This window comes from Phlebotomus argentipes, unplaced genomic scaffold, assembly GCF_947086385.1.
Source record: "Phlebotomus argentipes unplaced genomic scaffold, Phlebotomus argentipes genome assembly contig_6, whole genome shotgun sequence".
NCBI lineage: Eukaryota > Metazoa > Arthropoda > Insecta > Diptera > Psychodidae > Phlebotomus > Phlebotomus argentipes.
In genome coordinates, this window is record NW_026776145.1 from 4,405,140 (window position 1) to 4,425,214 (window position 20,075).

Below are 20,075 nucleotides of genomic sequence, written 5' to 3' on the forward strand. Positions count from 1 at the left end.
AGACGGCGCCGGTGTGCTCTTTTGCATGCGGCAACTCGACTTCCGAAGGTCAGAATTGAAAAGACCGGAGAAAACCGTTCAGTTGCGGCGTCGATTTTGCGAAGTGCAGGAAAAATTGTTATTTTAAGTAAAATTCTTGAGCTAAAGAGACAGAGAGCACAAGGAAAATGAACACCGATGTTGCAAGAGCTGAAAATGTGGCGAATAACGACACTTCGATGTGAGTTTCTATCATATTCTGCACTTTTGATTCATTAACAATTTACTCTGCAATTTACGGGACATTTCAGGAATGGCTCGAGTGTAGACGAAAGTACGCTGTACTACTCAATGAATAGCTCGGGTGGTTTGGCTTCAGAGTTGGAGGGCACACTGGAGGCAGAGGCGGATGAAGAAGCAGTGATATCAGTGGAAATTCCAGACTTTTCTCCCGGAACTGCACTTCGCGATCCTCTGGCGATTTGTGACAAGTTTTTGCAGAAGAATGCCTTGATGTCTTCTACACCCAATCGGTTGATTTTTCCTCCGTCCGATGACAAAGTCCCGGAAGGGATTGAGAAGGAGGAACAGCCGGCGGATGAATCAAAAGATGATACTCTGCAGGAGAAGAACGAGGAAGCGACAATGAAGAGCGACAATTCCCTGAAAGATCTTTCAGGCAAAGAATCCGTATCTCCGAAGCAAATCCTTGAGGACTTGCCTGGAGAGAAGCAAAAATATTCTGAAGATATTGTGGAGAAGAAGGACGAGGCTTTCCAGGAAGCTCTAATAGTGGTTCAGGAAATGAGCGTCACGCGAGTGACTGAGGATCTGATCAGAGTTGTGATTGAAGAGGAATCTGAGGAAATGGAGGCAACTCCTGTCCCGGAGACAACTCCTGTCCCGGAAACAACTCTTGCCCCGGAACCAGCTCCTGCCCCGGAACCAGTTCCTGTCCCGGAACCAGCTCAAGAAACGCTGGAACCGCAAAGAGTGCCTGAAAACGAGGAGAATAAGGAGAATGCCAAGCAGAGACGACGCTCGAAGATTGCCGTCTTGAATGCGCTTCCCAAGGAGGCAAAACCCACAGGAAAGCAATCTCTGATCAGAAGATCAATTCTCAAGTCAGACGTGAAATCTCCCGCCAGGGCGATCAAGAGAAGCTCTCTCTTACCCAGAAATCTCCCTGCAGCCCAGAAGAGGCAGACAATTAATCCGCTGCTTAGCAAACCTGGTCCCTCTGCTCCGCTGGCCAAGCCTAAAACTGCTCCTCCAGTAGCGAAGAAGCGTCAAACTCTCGCCCCTAGCACCAAGCAGAGATCTCCAAAAGCCATTCTGACCACCAAGAATCCACCGCTGGTGAACAAATCACCCAAATTCCTCCATCCCAAGGACGTGCTTCCATCAGCTAGAGAGTTTGAGTGCAAGGTGTGCAAGAAGAAGTTCCGCACGTTGATGATCCTCGAGACACACGCCAAGACGCACAAGGATGCTGCAAAGACTGGGCTTTTCTGCAAATACTGCGATCGCCGCTTCGAGATCAAGAAGGGACTGGAGAATCACATCCAGAACTACTGCGCAAAGATTCCCGTGGGCGAGAAGAGACGCTTGCTGGACGAGCAGGCAAAGATCAATGCTCTCACGCCGCGCACAAAGCGTCTGATGAAGACGTCTTCTGGATGCGATAGCTCGTCCAGCGCTGCTTCCTCGAGCAGTGACCTCATGAATCAACTAAGGCGCTCACCGAGCGCCCAAAGAAGCGTTCCCAAGAGGAGGAGCGTGGCCTTTGCTGGGATCAGCGCCACTCCCAACCGGACCATCAAGTGCTATCAGTGCCTGAAGGAGTTCATCGATGTCTTTGAGTTTTCTGACCACATCACGGAGCATGTAGAGAACTGAGCGAATTGTTCAATACTCTTTGGTTTACATTTTATTAATATTTTTGCCAATAAATAGCGGTATTTTCTTGGATTCAAATGATATTTATTATTCAGCGATGTGTGAGGAAGTGACCTGATTTTCATGAAAACAACTCTAAAAGCCATAGGCAATGAATGTCCAGGGAATTGGGCATCTTTTTGATACTTGTCTGTATGTGGATAGAGCCAGAAATTGCCTAGGAATCAGTAAAGGTACATAAATATGCCTTGCATACCCTCTTGAACCACCAGCAAATTTTCGTTGGATTCGAGCGGTTCACTTTGGCGATGGCAGTGCCTCAAGCGGCTGCCAAGGCAAACGGTGACCGTGGATTGTCAGATTGGCACTTGTATTTTGGGCTGAGGAGAAGAGGAGTGTTTTCGGGCCAAAAGGAAGGTGAAGAGGACAATTTAATGGTGAAATAGTGCTGTGAACGATCGTGGTAGTGAGTGAAAATGTCGGTGAGAACGAAAGTACTGGGACTCATAGACGTTCTCATGCGAGTTCCGCCGCTGTTTGTTATCGATGAGATCCTCAAGATCCAAATGGGGCTCTCGAGCCCAGTTGAGAGTGCAGAGAATTACACAGTGCAGAATGAGGACATCCAGAAGCCGCTGGACGAGGACATTGAGTTCTACAAAGTCATCTCGATCACCACAATCAAATTCCTCATGTGTTTGCTGGGTAAATTCGTGTGTGAAAATGCTAAATAATTTGTGTCAACATAACCCCAATTCTGCCCAGAAAAATCTCTCTGTCCAGTCGCACTGGCCAGGAACGTCTGTTTCTCCCGCGGGAGTCACTGCCCGATTGTCTGGGGCGTCCTCATGGTGAGGAGTCTACCTCGTCTGGGGCACTATTTGTTCGAAATTGTGCAAATTTTCATGGCCAAAACAGCCACAAGGACACCAATTCATTTTTCTCAACCAATTCGCTTCCGGTCGATGAATTGTGTGACTCACATCTGTAGTGGTGGATCAATCACCTGCTTATTAAAGATTCACTGAGGAGATACATCAACACCTCCGACCGACGCGAGGGCACAGCGAACGCGAGAGTCCGGATGACGCAAGACGGGCGCTTCCTTGCGGGATTTGTCCTGGAAACGCTCATCCTTCGAGCTGAAGATTCGCAATGGCAGCATTTTCGTCTCAAATTGTCCATAAAGTTATTTTATGAGAAGGCCAAAAATGCGCTGAGGCATAAAAACACACGGGAGTGATTTTCAATTTTATAATCTCATGTCGCGATAAAGCATTTTCGTAGGCTCTCAATACGTCTCTCTGACCAGAAAGCCAACACGTCGCAGGATTGTTTCTTTGGCGAGACTCTTGAGCGCACCTGCAGCGCGTGGAAGAGGGCAAATATTTGAATAACCACCCAATTTTCATAAGCTATTAATTCGGCAGAGTACAAAAATAGAGTCGGGCGTTGGAAAGAGTTTATCAAACAGCTGAAATAAGCAAAATCTTGGGGTGAAAAAGGGTTCTGTTTTCTTGGAAAAAGTGGGCACTTTAGCATTTGGACAAGCTTTGCGTCTTTTATGGCAGCCTGAAAGCCTTTTCACAACTATTTTTATGGCTTTGCTAGGGAATTTCTTGCATTCTGAGAAAATTCGAGAAATTAGTGATAGGCTTTGTCGCTTTTACTTGAAATTAGCTTATCATTGTAAACAATTTAAATAAGCAAGTTCATCATTCACGCATTTATTTAACTGTTAGGAGGCGATTTATCAATCGTAAGACTTTCAATTCAGTTCAGGTTTGTAAGAAATCAAAGCTCAAAGATCGCGCACAAACGACAATTGAACTAACATAACAATTGAATCTTTCTGCTTGAATGAATGCAATTAAAAATACTCAACTTAGAGATGAATTTCTAGTGATAAGAATTTAGGGGCAAATGTATATGTTATTCAGTTCTACGAACATTGATGATAAAAAAAATTTATTATCGTTTGCTTACGACTTTTTTTTCCACAAAATAACTTTAAATTTTTATTTAACCCAGCCAGATAAAAGAAAATGAGTTGAATAGAACACATTAAAAAGAACAAGAGCATTTATAAATAAATAAAAAGATTACGGAATAATCTGAATCCACGGAATTTTCTAACCATAATATCCGAGGTATTTCACCTATGCATTTTCCGTTTCCTCTTTTGCAGGATGCGTGATGGCTGCGTGCATCTTCATGCTGTGGACGCGTCACTTGGTGATTGTGTACAAATACATCCTGTCGGTGGGATTGATTTTCCTGTCCTATTGGAGCAACGTCTCGGCTCTCAACCTCATTCGCGAAGGTCCGAGTCTGCTTGAGGACATTCTGTCTCTCAACGTGACGCGGCTTCTGGACCCTGGAGGCATGGCCATCGCCATCCTGCCGCACTGGCTGGCGCAGTGGATGATGGGTGCGATTTTCGCGTACATTCACTCGGGACCAAGGTGAGTAGTTGCGGTCCAGGAAGGCGCCTTGGGGACTGATTGAGTGTTGTTTTTCGACAGGTATGAGCTGATTCAGCGGGTTCTGCCCTTCAGCTTCCTCATGCCACTTTTCCTGACGATGCTGCCATCAATTCCGCCGGCGCTACTGAAACATTCCCCAGCATTTGCCGCAATCCTGCCGCTCGTGCTATCGAAGATCGCTCTCTGGAGCTCGTCCTTCGACATGGTGAAGACGCTCTTCAATGGGTATCAGCACGCGAAAAACTTCGCAGCAAGCTTCGGGCTATCGGCGCTTGTGGAGAATGAGTGGCAGCGCCTCAATATTCCGTGCGTCTTGCGGGCGTTCTGGATGATCAGGCTGCTGGAGGAGCTGGTGACGCTGGCGATGACGACGGAAGCTCCGCTGGCCTTCATGGCCACCGTGCAGAATCTTCTCGTGAGCGGATGCGAAACTGTGACAGCCGTCCTCGGGATGACCAGCATCGTCTCGCTCATCTGTCACTACGTGGGCAAGTTGTTTCAGCTGTTTCTGCTCTCTGAGGACTACGATGCCGACAAATCTATTGGCACCGTGTCTGCGATCCTATTCTACATCCTCGCGCTGCAAACTGGACTCACGTCGCTGTCGCCGGACAAGAGATTCATCCGCTTGTGCAGGAACTTGTGCCTTCTCGTCACGGCTCTTCTCCACTTCCTCCACAATATTGTGGCGCCGTTGCTCATGTCGCTGAGCGCCGCGAGGAATCCATCCAGGAAGAGGCACGTGAGGGCGCTGGTGGTGTGCCTGTTCCTCCTCGTGGCGCCCGTGTTTCTCCTGACCATTCTCTGGTCGCGACACTCACCATCCACGTGGCTCTTGGCTGTGACCGCATTCTCAGTGGAAGTGATTGTTAAGGTGAGTCGATTGCGCAAACTTCCTTCACGCTCCACTTACTCACGCCGTCCTTGTAGGTGCTCGTGAGTTTGGCGACGTACACGCTGTTCCTGCTGGACGCCAGGCGGCAGACGTTCTGGGAGAAGCTGGACGACTACGTGTACTACATCAGGGCTTTTGGGAACTCAGTGGAATTCTGCTTCGGCATATTTCTCTTCTTCAATGGCGCTTGGATTCTTCTCTTTGAGTCTGGTGAGTGTGAATGCGGTTTTCACTGCTCTGAGAGGCTAATCAATATGAGTTTAATTGGCTTTGCATCGAGATTGACATATTAAGGGCAAATGCATCATTTTTTACAATATCAGACTTTTACGTCAAATCAAGAACACGATTATCATTTATGGAAGTAGGAAAATGTGTTAACATCACAACTATTCCTATAATAATACGTTAATGATCTATTTTTCTCACGAAACCATTTTACGATGCCTAAGTGAAAACAAATAAACCTTAGAAAAGAGTTTAAAGTGACTCACTGGAAAAAATGTATAAATCTGAAGATAAAGGGCCTTTCATTGTTTTTGATTATTTGTATAATTCAGAATTTGAGCGATTTGAGCTTTCACTGTCAGAATTAGTGAGAATATGAAGGCCAAATTGAGTAATTTAGGATCGGTAAGAAGAATTCTTTATTTCAAAAAATTACTTTTATATAAATCTGTACAATTTTTGCCATTTGATGAGCCTTTTAATTACCTAAATTTAATGTTTTTGCTATTGAACTTGCAATTACACTTGGTTTTCACTGTTTCCTGGATTTCAGGTGGTGCAATAAGAGCACTTATGATGTGCATTCATGCTTACTTCAATATTTGGTGTGAAGCGCGAGCGGGTTGGGCGGTATTCATGAAAAGACGAACAGCTGTCCACAAGATCTCCTCTCTTCCGGAGGCCACGACTGAGCAGTTAGTCGCCTTCGAAGATGTCTGTGCCATTTGCTATCAGGTGAAATCTGCATTTGTGACTGTAAAATGCGGAGGAATGCTAATCGCGTACTTTGATTTCGGCAGGAGATGACTTCGGCCAAGATAACGCGATGCAAGCACTACTTCCACGGCGTCTGCCTGCGGAAGTGGCTCTACGTGCAGGACAGATGTCCGCTCTGCCATGAGATCATCATGAATCAGGACCCGAAGGGCGAGAAGTACGCAGAGGAGCTTCCTCGCGAGGAGATACCGGCAATTGCTAATGTGGTTGCGGCAGCGGCGAGTGCAACAAACGTGAGTCCATGACATTTTCTACCATGTCCAATCTTTTCATGCTATCTTTTTTCCAAATCACCGGCAAACAGAGGTTGAGTGCGACTGATGAGGCATCAACAAGTGAGCGTACCTCAAATTCGTCACCCGTAGAATAAATAGGTAAAGCAGAGCAGTTGGGAAAAGAAGGTGAAGAAGTTAGGAGAATAAATTAAGTGTAAAACAATTTACAATCATCATAAGAATTTAGTAATATTTATTCACATTCTTGAGGGTAATATATAAAAGATGTGGGGAAAAACACAGCAAAGCGACTTACTTTTACTTTATTATTACTTTCCTTTGTAAGGCAAACACACACACACACAATGTTTCTTTTTCAACTCATTTGCTCGAAATTTGTGTCAATGCTAATGGAGAAGAGCGCAGTGAATGGCGAAGGAAAAGACAGGGCGGTTTTTTTTTAAGGGGAATAATTTAGATTTTCAAAAGAACGCAAACATCGACGGGCGGACTTGGGAAGGGTGAATGATAAAAGGTGATGATTTGATGCAAAAGAGAGTCAATAAGATTGCGATAGGGCGAATGGCTAGACAGTAACAAAGAGCGGATAGTTTGCGGAATAATAGTTGTTACGCAGCTGTGAGGTGTAAATAAAAACATATATTTTTACTAGGTGTATATTTATATTGAAGAATATATGATAAATGAGTGAAGATGAGAAATAAATTAAGTTAATGTCCAGGAGCATCTCAGAAAACAGTCAAATTTATTATTTCGCTAATGTGGCAACAAGAAAACATGAACAAACGTTGGTCATCTGCCTTATCAATTGAATACCAAGTCATTGTAGTTGCTTAGGAGGTGATAAGCCGACACCTGGCAGCAGGTTGTCGTGCGCACAACTGTCGTCCGATCGGCGCGCTCGAAGTTTGCCTTCACAGTCTCATAGTAGCGCCCATCACTGCCCGAAACACTATCAGTTAGCTCTTCATTTCATAGCACAAATCGCAAGACTCACCTGAGAACCATGCAACGCAACTTGAGGCACTTCACGCGCAGCAAATCGATGGCTTTCTGGCTCTTGTCGGAGAATCGCAAGTTTTCAGGATCCCATCTGCAATCGAAATTCCAATTTGTGAATGTGAGAATCTTCTTCCGTCAATGCTAAACTATGGCATAAGGAATTTGGGTGAAAAATTGCATAGTAGATGAGTATGCAAAAGACTGGTTTGAACTCATTTTGCAACCTCAATAGTCTCTTCTGCCATTTGAATTGCCAATGAGAAGATTTCGCCGCGAATGGAAAGAGAGACAGACAAGAAAGTGACTTTGTGAATCGATAATTTCAAGGAAAGAGAATCAAATTATAAACTAAAGGGTGATGATGGAAGAGACCAAAAAGGGAAATACATAATGGACCTACTTAATATGTAATAGAATTTTTATTTTGTAAGCATTTTGCAACACTTGCGTATGATAATAATTTTTGAAGAATATTTCTTTCATGAATTCTGCGCCATGGTCAGTGTCAACCAATCATGAAATTGTGCGATGTTTGTGTATCCATTAGGAGCATTGGAGCATCCTTCAGTTGATGAGAACGAAACTAATCCAATTTCAACAAGTTGTTTTTTCCCTTTCTTCGCTTTCCTGGTAATCACAACAGGACCTCCGGAATCACCTGAGCAGGTCGCAGTTATTGGAGGTTTTTCATTCTTGTCCACACCACAGAAACAACTCAAAGGCAAATAGTCGTAAAAAGGTTGGCATTCTTCCCTCGAAATAACTGTTAATGTGGTCCAAAGTAAGACATCCGACACCGGTCCATCGTTTGATGTGTATCCAAAACCCATCGCGGTGATTGTCTCTCCTATATAAGATTCAGCATTCCATGAACCGAGTGCAATTCTTATAGGTTGAACGTATTCGTCGAAAGTGAAGGGTTTGATCCTAATAAGACCGATGTCATTCTCCAGAATGCTCGAATTGTACTCTGGATGAAGAAAAGCGTGATCATTGATGACGATTTGAAACTGACGTGGCTCTCCCGATATTATAGAGCCAGCTTCGATGTGATACGTGATCGGCTCAGAAGTGTTAGTCGTGAGAACAATGACATGTCCTGCAGTGAGAACCCATCTTGGATCAATTATACTTCCTCCTCCTCTGTGAATCCTAGTCTCACTCCACGGCCCTCCATACGCCACTATTCGGACGAAGTAAGGAAATTGTCCTGCTTCTGCTGGTTTTCCTCCGATGATCCTGCTTTCTGGTTCTTCAGACATGAGTGTAATTTTTTCTCCCTGTGTAACCAATGATTATTTCATATATAACTTTAGTAATTGAAATTGCTGATTAAAACTTACTGCCGAAGTCATTGAAATGACCGACAAAATGATCAAAGGGATCAAAATTGCCATAGAAACGACACGGAAATTCATGGTAACTCCGAACGCGTGTAACTATTTAGGGAATATTTGGGCTCTCCAATTTTATATACGCAAAATGTAGAATAATTATCAAAATCAACCTGAAAACGAAATTACGCACCATAGGAAAAACACCCAGTATGTATAAGCAATAAATTGTCTTATTTTATGTTAGATGTGATGAAAGGGAGCAACAGCGAAATAATCAAATTAAATACAACACGCGCTAATGAAGATAAAAATGTCTCTAAATTTATTGCCAAACGGGTAATCAAGAAAATGATACACAATTTAAACTTTGTTGAAAATGGACATTCATAATACTTTTCATCAGATTCAGTTTCCATACATTTAATGAAGGAAGGAATGCTGATTAGCACCCACTTTGCTTAGCTTATCGGGTAATAGCCTTTGCCATTCGAAATATGACAAAATCTGGATTATTTATCCGATGACAAAGAATAAAATCGTCTGTTTTCCGATTAAACAAAATTAGAATAAGAATCAACGAATTCTAGAACATTTGGTCTTTGAAACAATTTTTCTTACATATCACTTTATCTCTCGCGCTGCCTAAGACAATTCAGCATTGCAATGGGCTAAATCCGACTGTGAAAAACAATAAAATATCAATTCACGGAGAAGTGAGACCAAGGAATCAAGGAGGTATTTAGGCATTCGGAAATGCATAATAATGAACCGACTTTCAGAATAACAAAGTTTATTTATTCAGCAAGCATTTTTATATGTATTTGTATTTGCAACACTTGCGTATGATAATAATTTTAGAAGAACACCTTATTCATGAATTTCTGGCCATGGTCAATGTCAACCAATCATGAAACTGCGCAATGTCTGTAAATGCCTGAGGAGCAGTATCACATCCTTCCGAAGATCCAAATGACACCAATCCGATTTCAAAAAGTTTCTTTCCCTTTTTTCCCTTTCTGAAAATGACAGCAGGGCCTCCGGAGTCTCCTGAACAAACGGAACTTATTGGTGGTCCATTTTCATCCACACCACAGAATACTGTCGAAGGCAAATAAAAGTAGACAGGTGCACATTCTTCTCTTGAAATCACCGTTAAGTCTTGTGTCCAGAGTAAATCTGGAGACACCGGTCCATCATTCGATGTGTATCCAAAGCCCATGGCAGTGATTGTCTCTCCAACATAAGACTCAGAGTTCCAAGAACCGAGGGCAATTCTTACCGGATGAACGTATTTATCGAAAGTGAAGGGTTTGATCTTAATTAAAGCAATGTCATTATCTATAGTAGTAGGATTGTAATCTGGATGGAGAAAGGCGTGATCATTGATGACGATTTGAAATTGTCGTGGTTCTCTTGCTTTAATAGATCCAGCTTCGATGTGATATGTAACTGGTTCAGAAGCGTTGGTAGTTTCAAGTAAACAATGCCCTGCAGTGAGAACCCATCTAGGATCGATGATGCTTCCTCCGCAACTATGAATCCTAGTCTCACTCCACGGGCCTCCATACGCCACTAATCGGACAAAGAAAGGAAATTGACCATCTTCCGCAGGCTTTCCTCCGATAATTCTACTTTGAGGCTCTTCTGGTGTCATTTCCTATGCAACAAATGATTTTTTCACAACTTAGCAAATAAAGTTGACGATTCAACTTACAGCCCGAGTCACTGAAAAGACCAAAGCAGTCAAAACTGCCACAGACCTGATACTGATATTCATGGTAACTTCCGTAACTTCAAACGTCTTCAACTGATTTAAGCGAAATTTGAGCTTTTTCTGCTTTATATTCCCGAAATGTGAAATAATTATCACAATCAAACTAAAAACGAAATATCTGGGCAGGAAAAGCGCCCGTGATAAGTATTTAATTACCTAATTTTATGTTGTTGTTAGTTAAATTTAATTACACACGTGCGAATGAAAACCATAAATCTCTCAGAATTATTTTATCAATTGTCATCAACTGTGCTGGAAGAAAATGTTTATTCGTTCCCTGTAGAATTGATCAATTCTTCTACATTCTTTTCCCAGATTTGTCAAAGAAAGAACATTGATAGGCTTGTTTCGTTTATATTTATACAGATGTTTTAGTTTTGTTCGGAAGATGGCTAAGAAATATATTCTCATAAAATGGTAAAATCGGAAGGTATATTTATCCAATTATAAGTAACATGGCCGAACTGGGATTGTGATCAACTCGAAATGTTACGAAATGTACCACGTTAGCAGATTTATAAAATATTTCGAGCTGGCCCCTTATCTCAGTGGCCCAGTATACTTTTGATAACACTTTATTAAGTAGCTCTTGTAAAAACCATACAAACTTATAATCCGAAGAAAATAAGAACGTAAACCTGTTGCTATTACCTGATAAAACACTAGGAAATACGTGGTTCAGTACAGTCTAGAAGTTTAGAAATTGTTTCGCTTTTCCTGAGTCACGGGAAACATGCTGTAAACCAACCCAATTTCATTTCTATCAATCATTTATCGTTGTAATAAATTAAAATTTTTTGTGTTAGGTCAAATCTCACAGACAGTGCAGTTTGCGAGAGACACCGAAAATCATTTTATTCAATTTATGAGTTTTGTGCCATAGTCAATGTCAACCAATCATGGAACTTTGCGACATCTGTGTACCCTTGAGGATGCGCGGCGCATCCAGCGTCAGATCTGAATGATGTTACTCCGATTTCAACTGGCTTTCCTTTTATCATGATTACAACTGGACCTCCGGAATCTCCTGAGCAGGCAGAGCTTATTGGTGGTTTTTGATCCTCTGCACAGAAAACAGACTCTGGCAAATCGAAGTTCTCTGCTTCGGTGTAAATAGCTTGACAAACTTCCTTTGCTATCAATGTGAGTTTCGTCCATTTCAAAACATCAGACACTGGTCCGTCCTCTGAAATATATCCAAAGCCAATGACAGCGACTTTCTCTCCCACGTGAGATTCTGAATCCCAAGATCCAAGGGCAATTCTTATAGGCTGGACGTATTCGTCAAACACGAAAGGTTTGATCTTAATTAGGGCAATGTCATTCTCCAGGGTGTCCAAACTGTACTCTGGATGAAGAAAGGCGTGACTACTGATGACTATTTGAAACTGACGCGGTTCACCAGATATTATAGATCCAGCCTCGATGTGATAAGTGAAAGGTTCAGATGCATTGGTGGTCTCACTATAGCAATGACCCGCCGTAAGAACAAATCTAGGATCGATGATGCTTCCAGTGCAAGAGTAAAGGTGAGTTTCGCTCCAGGGTCCGCCAAATCCCAAAACACGAACGACATAGGGAAATTGTCCGTCTTCGGCGGGTTTCCCCCCGATAATTCTGCTTTGAGGCTCTTCGTGTAATCGTGGCGTCTTTACCTATGCAACAATTGGTTATTTTAAAACTTAGCAAATGAAATTGAGAATTCAACTCACAGCCCAAGTCACTGAAAAGACCGTAGAAATGATCAAAACGACCAAAACTGCAGTAGAAACGACACGGATATTCATGGTAACTTCGAAAGTGTTCAAGTGATTATGGAGAATTTCAACTTTTCCAACTTTATATACCTATACAACATGTGGAATAAATTTATCAATATTAACCTGAAACCAAAATGTCTTAATAGGAACAGTGTGATGATAGCGATGAGTTATTGTTTAATATAAAAATGATAAAAGCGGAAATCACAATCAATCCAACACACGTGGACACTAATATAGAACATTTCAGATTAGGTTTGGTTAGAGTGTTTTGTTGGGCATAAAACGCGCATTGAACCTTGTTTATCATGAATTTATTTTTATCCTTTACATGGAAAAAAACAAGTCCTAATGTGACATGTTTCTTTCTCTTTTGTGCTAAGGAAACTTAAAATCCTAATTTTCAACGTAACCAGTTCCTAATGAACATATTTACTTAGTGTTTATCACATCTGGTAGAAAAATAGACAGCATAGTGCGTTTTGTGCATATTGACGTTCCAAATATCATAAGAGGTCGGCTTTACGTAACCAACTCCTCCTGCCGCCCCATCTCGGTGCGTCCCCTGCTCCTACTCGGCAACGCACTGCTCCGCTCCGCGTTCACGACAAGACAGACTTCTCCGCGCGCTTTTCCGCGTCACCCTCAGTGCTGCCTCTACCGTCAAATAATGCTAACAGCGAGAATCGTATATCAGGAGGAAGACGGCCGCCTAGACAGTGGCAATTCCCGCCACAAGCTCTCCAGGGATACTAATTTGGCAGGGCTTGGTGTTTTGCCGGTTGGTATAGGGAATTCGACTTACAATATAATATTGTAGACAAATATTATAAAATTGAAAGATATTTGTAGTTTTGATTGGCTTTTATTCAATATTAGATCATATTTGCGATCTTTGCAAGAGTTTCTCTTGATTTATTTCAGATAATAGTTTTATGCGTTTTTTGCCATGGTCAGCGTAATCCAATCATGAAGCTTTGCCACGTCTGTGAACGCTTGAGGGAGAAAGGCGCATCCCTTATCAGTTGTGAATGACACCAATCCAATTTGAACTGGCTTTCCTTTTATCATGATTACAACTGGACCTCCGGAATCACCCTGGCAAATGGCACTTACTGGTGGCTTTTGATCCTCTGCACAGAAACAAGTCCAAGGCAGATCAAAACTCTCTACTTCTGTGTAAAGAGCTTGACAATCTTCTTTTGCTATCACCGTAAGTTTAGTCCAGTATAGAACATCAGCTATTGATCCATTGTCTGCGGTCAGGCCCATTCCCATGCCAATCATTTCCTCCCCAACGAAAGATTCTACATCCCAAGAACCGAGTGCAATTCTTAAGGGATGAACGTATTTGTCGAAAGTGAAGGGTTTGATCTTCAAAAGAAGAATGTCATAGTTCAGAGTGCTGCGTTCGTACTCTGGATGAAGATACGCGTTACCGTTAATAATGGTGAAAACACAGCATTTGTCATTTGTAATTTGTTCACGAACGTCTCTTTCTTCCCCACACGATTCGTGTATTTTCCTTCCTACTCGCACAGTGGCTGTCTCGACATGTCAGAGTCAGACGCTGACAGAGTAGGAAGGAAAATACACGAAACGCGAGGGGAAGAAAGAGATGATCGTGGACAAATTACAAATGCTGTGTTTTCACCATAACAATTTGACTCTGACGTGGCTGTCCTGCTATTACAGATCCAGCCTCTATGTGATATGTGACTGGTTCAGACGCGTTGGTAGTTTCAAAGTAACAATGCCCTGCTGAGAGAACCCATCTAGGATCGATGATACTTCCGCCGCAGATAAACAATGGAAACTCACTCCAAGGTCCTCCGTATCCGAATATACGGACGTAGAAGGGAAATGGTCCGTCTTCGGCGGGTTTTCCTAAGATAATTCTGCTTTGAGGCTCTTCGTGTAATCGTGGCGTCTTTACCTATGCAACAATTGGTTATTTTAAAACTTAGCAAATGAAATTGAGAATTCAACTCACTGCCCAAGTCACTGAAAAGACCGAGGAAATGATCAAAGAGATCAAAACTGCCACAGGACTGACATGGATATTCATGGTAACTTCGAATTTCTTCAATTGATATTAATGAAAATTTTCAACTTTTCCCACTTTATATACAGAAAATGTGGAATAATTATCAAAATCCACCCAATAGCGACATATCTGGGCAGGAAAAGCGCCCATGATAAGCAATGAATTGCTTTTTTATGTTAGGCATGATGAGGGACAGAAACTGGATATTTATCAAACACATTTCAAGACTTCACTGACGACCACTTCAGCTCAGAGTACATGGAATAACAACATTATATATAATTAGGGGATATCTAAGAAATTTTATTATGTAATCTATAGACTGAAATTCAACTAATTGTCATTTGTTATTATGCATAAGGAACATTTTTTGGTAAAAAAAAACTTATTATTTACTAGAAATAGTTTTTTTTCTATATATATATATATGTTGAGGATAATAAAAGAATTAAAATTTTTCTGACTTCCATTTTCAAGCACTACAGAGCTTTTTTTATCGGCAACATTAGCAACTTTAAAAATAAGAAATGATGTCTCTTTTTTTCTTGTGATGACCATGATCATGTCCGTAATTCATTATCCTTTTAATTCAATCATGAAACTTTGCAATGTCTACGTATCCTGAAGACTAACGTCACATCCTAGGTTGGAACCGAAGGACACTAGTCCAATTTCAATTGGCGTAAATTATTAAAAGCCAAAGAATGTCGTGCAATTTTTAACACTAGAGGAATTATATCCATGGTAATATTTCAATGATACAAAAAATGCAACGTCTCATAAAAAGTGAACAACCAAGTTTTTTTTGAAAGATTTATTCAAAGGAAGTTTTTTGTATGATATCTTTTATGTTTTTATTACATTTACACAAGCCACGTGTGCTAGAAGAGATTCTTGGATCTCTTAATTTCTTATCATTGTCATGATGATCCAATCGTGATACATAGCGATGTCCACGAAGCCCTGAGGAGCTGCGTCGCATCCTTCGTCAGATACAAAAATTGCCAATCCAATTTGGAGTGGCTTTCCTTTGGGCCCCTCGATCACGGCCGGACTTCCGCCGTCTCCGTAGCAAACTGCGCTTATTGGCGGCTTCTTATCTACGCCGCAGAAAATCATCTTCGGCAAGTAAGAGTCGTAGTGTTTCTTGCACTTCTTTCTGTCGATCAGCGTCAGTTTGGTCCAGAGAAGTTCTTCAGATATTGGCCCGTCATTTGAGATGAATCCATAGCCCATTGTGATGAATTTCTCTCCTATGTAGGAATCTGAGTCAAAAGTGCTTAGCGGAATCATGATGGGACAAACAGTGTCGTCAAAGGTCCAAGCTTTGGTCTTGATCAGGGCGATGTCGTTCGCCAGAGTCTCTGGATTGTAGTCAGGATGCTGGAAAGCGTAGCTGTTGATGACAATGTCGGATTGCAGAGATTCTGCGACGTTGATGGATCCAGCCTCGATGTGATAAGTGATGGGCTCGGAATCGTTGGTCGTTGGAGTGTAACAGTGGCCAGCAGTGAGAACCCATCTCGGACCGATGATGGTTCCTCCGCATCTGTACAGTTCAGTCTCACTCCAAACACCTCCGAATATGATCACACGGACGTAGTAGGGAAATTGATTTTCTTTAGCTGGTTTTCCGTTAATAATCCTGCCTTGTGGCTGGTCAGGAAAAATATTCTGCATAGGAGAATTAGAAATTGTCGGGAGTAAATCACAGTAAATTACAAAACTTACCATTGCCGCCACTATAATTGCCCAAGAGGCAATGAAAATCGCACTGAACTTCAACATGATGGTCTCAACACTTACTCGACTGTTGAACGGATGTTTGTCCGTGGGTTTTATATACAAAAATGTGACTAAAATTTATCAAAACAGTGACTTCAAAATATTTGGCACGGAAGTTGTTAGAAGTCATATTTATAGTTGTTCCTTGGGTTGTTAAATAAATCTTCTCAATCTTCTGTTAGGGTGAAGAACCCTGATTTACTCACTTGAGTTCGAGGCGTTCCAGTTTTGCGCAGTAGGAAGCGATTGCGTCCATCAACTGATCAACGTGAATGTTCACGGAGAGGCGCTCTGTGGTGCCCATGACGAGGATGCGGGCGTTCGTGAGGATGGGCAGGACGCTCATCCACAACTGGTCGGTGATGTGCGTCATCCCGGACAGCACGAGGGCATGCAATTGATTCCCATGGCGAGTGAGGAACTTCAGCAGTGCCTCGTCTGAGAGATTGTCGGATGCGTCGAGATTCAGGGCGATCAGGGCTTTGGTATTTCCGCCCTCCATCCAAGCTTTGAGGACAGAGTCGTTGAAGCCGTTGATTTGACCGGCGCTGAGGAAGCGCAGCGCCGGGATTCTCACCAGCAGATCGATCAGAGCCTCACTGGAGAGATCCGTGGCGGTGATATCGAGCTCCAGCAGAGCGCACTTGTCCCACTCCACTTGCAACAGATACTCAGACTTGAGACTGGTGCCGTTCATGAGGAGGCACGTGAGTCGCTTGGACCTCTGGATGAGAGTCTTGAGCGTGGATCCCGTGACTTTGTTGCAGTAGTTCACGGCCAGGCATTCGAGCTGGATGCAATTCGAGCTGAAAGCATCGATGTGAGAATCATCCACGAAGTTAATGCCATAGAGATTGATCACACGGAGATTCGGTGTGGCTGACTTGAGCTTGTGCACGTTGATCACCTCATAGATCTCCTCTTCCTCCTCCTCGCACTTCTCATAGGTACCCAAGAGATGGAGAACCTCCAGGCCGTTGATGAAGTTATATATCTTACGCATGAAGCCCTCCATGAAGATCACCTCGGAAAGGCAGATGCACATGTAGCGCAATTTCGTCGGGAAGGCTTGCATCTCGCTGAAATCGTGCAGTTGCATAGCTGCGGAGAGAGATAAGATTAGTAAGGCTTATCAATGAGATGAGAATTAATGTCTAACCAGTGGAGAAGTCCAGGAGCATGTGAGTGAGATTCGGGCACTTGGCAGCGAGTTCATGGAGAACAGTGTGCGTGATCAGCTCGATGGGCAGCTCGATGTACCGCAGAGACGGTCCGAATCTCACAGAGATGAGGCCCAAGAGGGACTCCAGCGAGCCCACATGCAGGCCAGACACTTCCGGACGCAGAGAGACGTTCTTCCACAGGCGAGTGTCATACGCCACCTGACGCCATCGTCTGCACACCCTGGCCATCCGGCAGATCTCCAGGTGGCTGAGATAGGAGAAGATGTTGAGCAGCACCTTGTCCGGGAGCTTCTCGATTGTCTGCACATTGGAAGAAAAGAGACTAAATCACCACAAGTCAGCCACCGAAACTTGCCATGAATGTGAACACGAGCAAAGAAAATGGTGTGGAAAAGAGAAGAAAATCGAGAAGTAACACTGATCTGTACCGTGTCAGCAAATGGACTTCTCTTGCCGCCCTCGGTCAGGTACACCTGGGAAGCCTCCAGGGCAATTTGTCCCCACACATCTGTCGACAGATCCATTTCCCACTGGCAGAAATTTCACACCAAGAAAATCGTCTCTGAGACGTGAAAATTTCCCCACAAGTGAAGGGAAAAAATTGGACGAAAAATTTCAGATATATTTTTAGCTCTTCCAAATCGATCATCGCCCGCTCTTCTTCGTTGGGTTCGAGCGCGAACCGGAAAATTGGCGGGAAATCCGCCGATCATGTGGACGCACACGCGAGAGAGAGAGAAGCGCTCTGAAGAAGCGTGGAAGTTCTCTCGTGTGGAAGTTAGTGGGTGGGAAAACAAGAAGAACAACAGAATCAAAAGAGAGAAAGTCGCTCCATGCATTAGAAACTAGCACAAGTGTCCAGCTTTTGGGCTAGTGATCGAGCAGAATTCTTGCAAGGATCACGTTTCTCATTGATCCCGTCATGGCTGAAAAGTCTAAGAAATTCTATTCGAATTACTTTGATTTCAGAGCAGTGGCGTAGCTAATGGCATAAACGTGCACTTGTTATTCATGTGTGCTCATGGTTCTCATAGTTCTAATAATTTCACAATTTTAAAGATTAGAGTAGTTAGAATATATCAAGTTACAATGTATAAGAATACATATTCAGTTATTTGTATATCTTCTTAATCTGTTTTACTTATCATTATAATCATTGCTAATTGTCTATCATGTTAAATATTTCAAAGTAATGAGAATGGGAGATTCACCACAAAAGTGACTTGTGATATGATGTATATTACAAGTGAGTTTAGAATAGTAGAAAGATCTCAAGGAAAGATAATTTTCAGGCTTCATCATTACACTGAAAAGTCTCAATGCAAGAATTTATGTGTATAAATCCCACTAAACTACGCCACCAGTACCGATTCATCCCTTCCTGTTCCCCTTGTGCTAGTTGAATGTGGCATGAGCGCGAAAATGTGAAAAGAGAAGAAAATGTAACGAGAACATCAACGAATTTGATCGTTCCGAGAACCTAAGAAACATAATTAAATTGTGATGCGATTATTTACAGAATTGAACGAAACATCGTCTCTTCTCTCTTTCTATTTACCGGCGCGGGTCCCTGAGAGGATAATAAATAAGTCAAGTGATTAAATACTTCCAAATCTTGGCACTCTTGGTGCAGCTGCGCTCCCCAATTTTGCTTACCATCATATGCTTGCGCCTGAAGCTGGAGTTCATCTCATGGCTGGAGATCGCCGTGGAGGCCGACTGGACAGTCAGCACGTTCCAGTTGTCCATCTCTTGAGGCTGTCTTTATTCGCTGCAAGAAGCGAAACTAACGATCTTGATCCTGATTCTGTCTTGATCTTGATACTTGAGAATGTTTGAATCATGTTTCACGGTTTCAGCGCCAAAATTCATTCTCACGTGAAAACACCGATTTATTTTTGGAAATGCTATCAATTAATACAAAAAGACTTGTTTTACACATTGGCAACATTTCCTGGGCAAAACTAATGATATTTTGAGAAAAATACCAAAATTGCGGTGTTTCATGAAACATTCACTCTCTTCGATTCATTTTATCGATCACAAAACGCGAGGAAGTCTATAAAAATTACACAAATAAACAATTTGAATATTATCTCACGGACCGATCACACTCGCGAGCGAGTGAAATGGTGAAAAAGTCGCACTGTAGTGCGATATTCATTGATAATGAAGGAAAATGCGTGAGGCTGAAACCGCCAATTGATCCCGCACATGGATATTTATAGTTGCTCTCTATTTACAAAGGCAAAATTTCTAATTGTCTCTGATCCCATATTTCCACCATTTATCTTCCCTAATGGAAAGTTGAGAAAATTCCTAGAGATTTTCTCTGTGTGGGAATTTCCCATTAGATCTTCAGAGAAATTCCTTTTCTCGTTTTTTTTCTCACTTTACCTTGAAGAGTAACCGATTCTAGAGCACAATCACAGATCTTTTGGATGAATTTCTACTGATTTTGCGACTTTTCTTTCACGGAAGGACACTTTTTCACAACACTTAAGCGACAGTCGCGAATGCAGCTCAAGATTTTTGCATAATCCCGGCTATTTGGGTGCACGGATCTATTTAAACTGCGACGTTTCGTGCGAAAACAAGCAAGATAGCCTCGCTTTGCAATTCTCGGGAGCCGAGCATTTGTCGTGAAGATCATCTGTTTGGTGTTTTCGCGGTGGGAGTTGGGGAT

The 20,075-nt window shown here is 42.5% G+C and overlaps 8 protein-coding genes across 10 annotated transcripts; 2 read left to right on the forward strand and 6 right to left on the reverse strand.

The window, feature by feature from the left end:
- Positions 1 to 77: 77 nt before the first annotated feature.
- Positions 78 to 1,878, forward strand: LOC132258038 (translation initiation factor IF-2). Its single transcript, XM_059755144.1, has 2 exons — positions 78 to 220; positions 291 to 1,878. Exons 1-2 carry the CDS (start codon positions 168 to 170, stop codon positions 1,876 to 1,878), a joined length of 1,641 nt encoding a protein of 546 aa, XP_059611127.1. The 5' UTR covers positions 78 to 167.
- A 352-nt stretch (positions 1,879 to 2,230) lies between these two features.
- LOC132255469 (protein TRC8 homolog) lies at positions 2,231 to 7,097 on the forward strand. Its single transcript, XM_059751529.1, has 7 exons — positions 2,231 to 2,583; positions 4,067 to 4,343; positions 4,404 to 5,238; positions 5,295 to 5,469; positions 6,041 to 6,222; positions 6,288 to 6,497; positions 6,569 to 7,097. The coding sequence occupies exons 1-7, from the start codon at positions 2,355 to 2,357 to the stop codon at positions 6,632 to 6,634; spliced, it is 1,974 nt and encodes a 657-aa protein (XP_059607512.1). The 5' UTR covers positions 2,231 to 2,354; the 3' UTR covers positions 6,635 to 7,097.
- Positions 7,098 to 7,216: 119 nt separating this feature from the next.
- Positions 7,217 to 19,950, reverse strand: LOC132255479 (F-box/LRR-repeat protein 2). 3 transcript variants are annotated; one of them, XM_059751548.1, is made up of 6 exons: positions 19,787 to 19,950; positions 19,046 to 19,160; positions 17,365 to 17,689; positions 16,412 to 17,306; positions 7,498 to 7,593; positions 7,217 to 7,440 (listed from the first exon to the last, which is right to left on the reverse strand). In XM_059751548.1, the coding sequence occupies exons 2-6, from the start codon at positions 19,136 to 19,138 to the stop codon at positions 7,305 to 7,307; spliced, it is 1,545 nt and encodes a 514-aa protein (XP_059607531.1). In that variant the 5' UTR covers positions 19,139 to 19,160; positions 19,787 to 19,950; the 3' UTR covers positions 7,217 to 7,304. The 3 variants fall into 3 exon arrangements, with proteins under 3 accessions (XP_059607531.1, XP_059607540.1, XP_059607523.1); XM_059751557.1 differs by having other exon boundaries at positions 19,046 to 19,175; XM_059751540.1 differs by lacking the exons at positions 19,046 to 19,160; positions 19,787 to 19,950 and adding an exon at positions 17,818 to 17,918.
- LOC132255499 (serine protease 1-like) lies at positions 7,602 to 8,778 on the reverse strand. Its single transcript, XM_059751568.1, has one exon. The coding sequence runs from the start codon at positions 8,762 to 8,764 to the stop codon at positions 7,982 to 7,984; it is 783 nt and encodes a 260-aa protein (XP_059607551.1). The 5' UTR covers positions 8,765 to 8,778; the 3' UTR covers positions 7,602 to 7,981.
- LOC132257097 (mite allergen Der f 3-like) lies at positions 9,711 to 10,493 on the reverse strand. The gene has a single exon (XM_059753839.1). It carries the CDS (start codon positions 10,491 to 10,493, stop codon positions 9,711 to 9,713), a length of 783 nt encoding a protein of 260 aa, XP_059609822.1.
- LOC132257100 (mite allergen Der f 3-like) lies at positions 11,477 to 12,400 on the reverse strand. Its single transcript, XM_059753852.1, has 2 exons — positions 12,326 to 12,400; positions 11,477 to 12,268 (listed from the first exon to the last, which is right to left on the reverse strand). The coding sequence occupies exons 1-2, from the start codon at positions 12,398 to 12,400 to the stop codon at positions 11,477 to 11,479; spliced, it is 867 nt and encodes a 288-aa protein (XP_059609835.1).
- On the reverse strand, positions 13,307 to 14,441 carry LOC132257108 (serine protease 3-like). Its single transcript, XM_059753866.1, has 3 exons — positions 14,367 to 14,441; positions 14,028 to 14,309; positions 13,307 to 13,747 (listed from the first exon to the last, which is right to left on the reverse strand). The coding sequence occupies exons 1-3, from the start codon at positions 14,439 to 14,441 to the stop codon at positions 13,307 to 13,309; spliced, it is 798 nt and encodes a 265-aa protein (XP_059609849.1).
- Positions 15,272 to 16,208, reverse strand: LOC132257113 (collagenase-like). Its single transcript, XM_059753880.1, has 2 exons — positions 16,152 to 16,208; positions 15,272 to 16,094 (listed from the first exon to the last, which is right to left on the reverse strand). The coding sequence occupies exons 1-2, from the start codon at positions 16,206 to 16,208 to the stop codon at positions 15,324 to 15,326; spliced, it is 828 nt and encodes a 275-aa protein (XP_059609863.1). The 3' UTR covers positions 15,272 to 15,323.
- Positions 19,951 to 20,075: the final 125 nt, after the last annotated feature.

Coding starts and splice junctions, on each gene's coding strand:
- LOC132255469 (XM_059751529.1), top strand. CDS start 2,355: ATGTCGGTGAGAACGAAAGTACTGGGACTCATAGACGTTCTCATGCGA. Junction 5,239..5,294: donor CAGTGGAAGTGATTGTTAAG/GTGAGTCGATTG, acceptor CCGTCCTTGTAG/GTGCTCGTGAGTTTGGCGAC. Junction 6,223..6,287: donor TCTGTGCCATTTGCTATCAG/GTGAAATCTGCA, acceptor TGATTTCGGCAG/GAGATGACTTCGGCCAAGAT.
- LOC132255499 (XM_059751568.1), bottom strand. CDS start 8,764: ATGTCTGAAGAACCAGAAAGCAGGATCATCGGAGGAAAACCAGCAGAA.
- LOC132257108 (XM_059753866.1), bottom strand. CDS start 14,441: ATGAATATCCATGTCAGTCCTGTGGCAGTTTTGATCTCTTTGATCATT. Junction 14,310..14,366: donor TCTTTTCAGTGACTTGGGCA/GTGAGTTGAATT, acceptor ATTGTTGCATAG/GTAAAGACGCCACGATTACA. Junction 13,748..14,027: donor GTCAGAGTCAAATTGTTATG/GTGAAAACACAG, acceptor CTTCTTTTGAAG/ATCAAACCCTTCACTTTCGA.
- LOC132258038 (XM_059755144.1), top strand. CDS start 168: ATGAACACCGATGTTGCAAGAGCTGAAAATGTGGCGAATAACGACACT. Junction 221..290: donor GCGAATAACGACACTTCGAT/GTGAGTTTCTAT, acceptor GGGACATTTCAG/GAATGGCTCGAGTGTAGACG.
- LOC132257113 (XM_059753880.1), bottom strand. CDS start 16,208: ATGTTGAAGTTCAGTGCGATTTTCATTGCCTCTTGGGCAATTATAGTG. Junction 16,095..16,151: donor CAATTATAGTGGCGGCAATG/GTAAGTTTTGTA, acceptor TCTCCTATGCAG/AATATTTTTCCTGACCAGCC.
- LOC132257097 (XM_059753839.1), bottom strand. CDS start 10,493: ATGACACCAGAAGAGCCTCAAAGTAGAATTATCGGAGGAAAGCCTGCG.
- LOC132257100 (XM_059753852.1), bottom strand. CDS start 12,400: ATGAATATCCGTGTCGTTTCTACTGCAGTTTTGGTCGTTTTGATCATT. Junction 12,269..12,325: donor TCTTTTCAGTGACTTGGGCT/GTGAGTTGAATT, acceptor ATTGTTGCATAG/GTAAAGACGCCACGATTACA.
- LOC132255479 (XM_059751540.1), bottom strand. CDS start 17,913: ATGGATCTGTCGACAGATGTGTGGGGACAAATTGCCCTGGAGGCTTCC. Junction 17,307..17,364: donor GCTCCTGGACTTCTCCACTG/GTTAGACATTAA, acceptor CTCTCTCCGCAG/CTATGCAACTGCACGATTTC. Junction 7,594..16,411: donor CTGGAACGCCTCGAACTCAA/GTGAGTAAATCA, acceptor TTTCGATTGCAG/ATGGGATCCTGAAAACTTGC.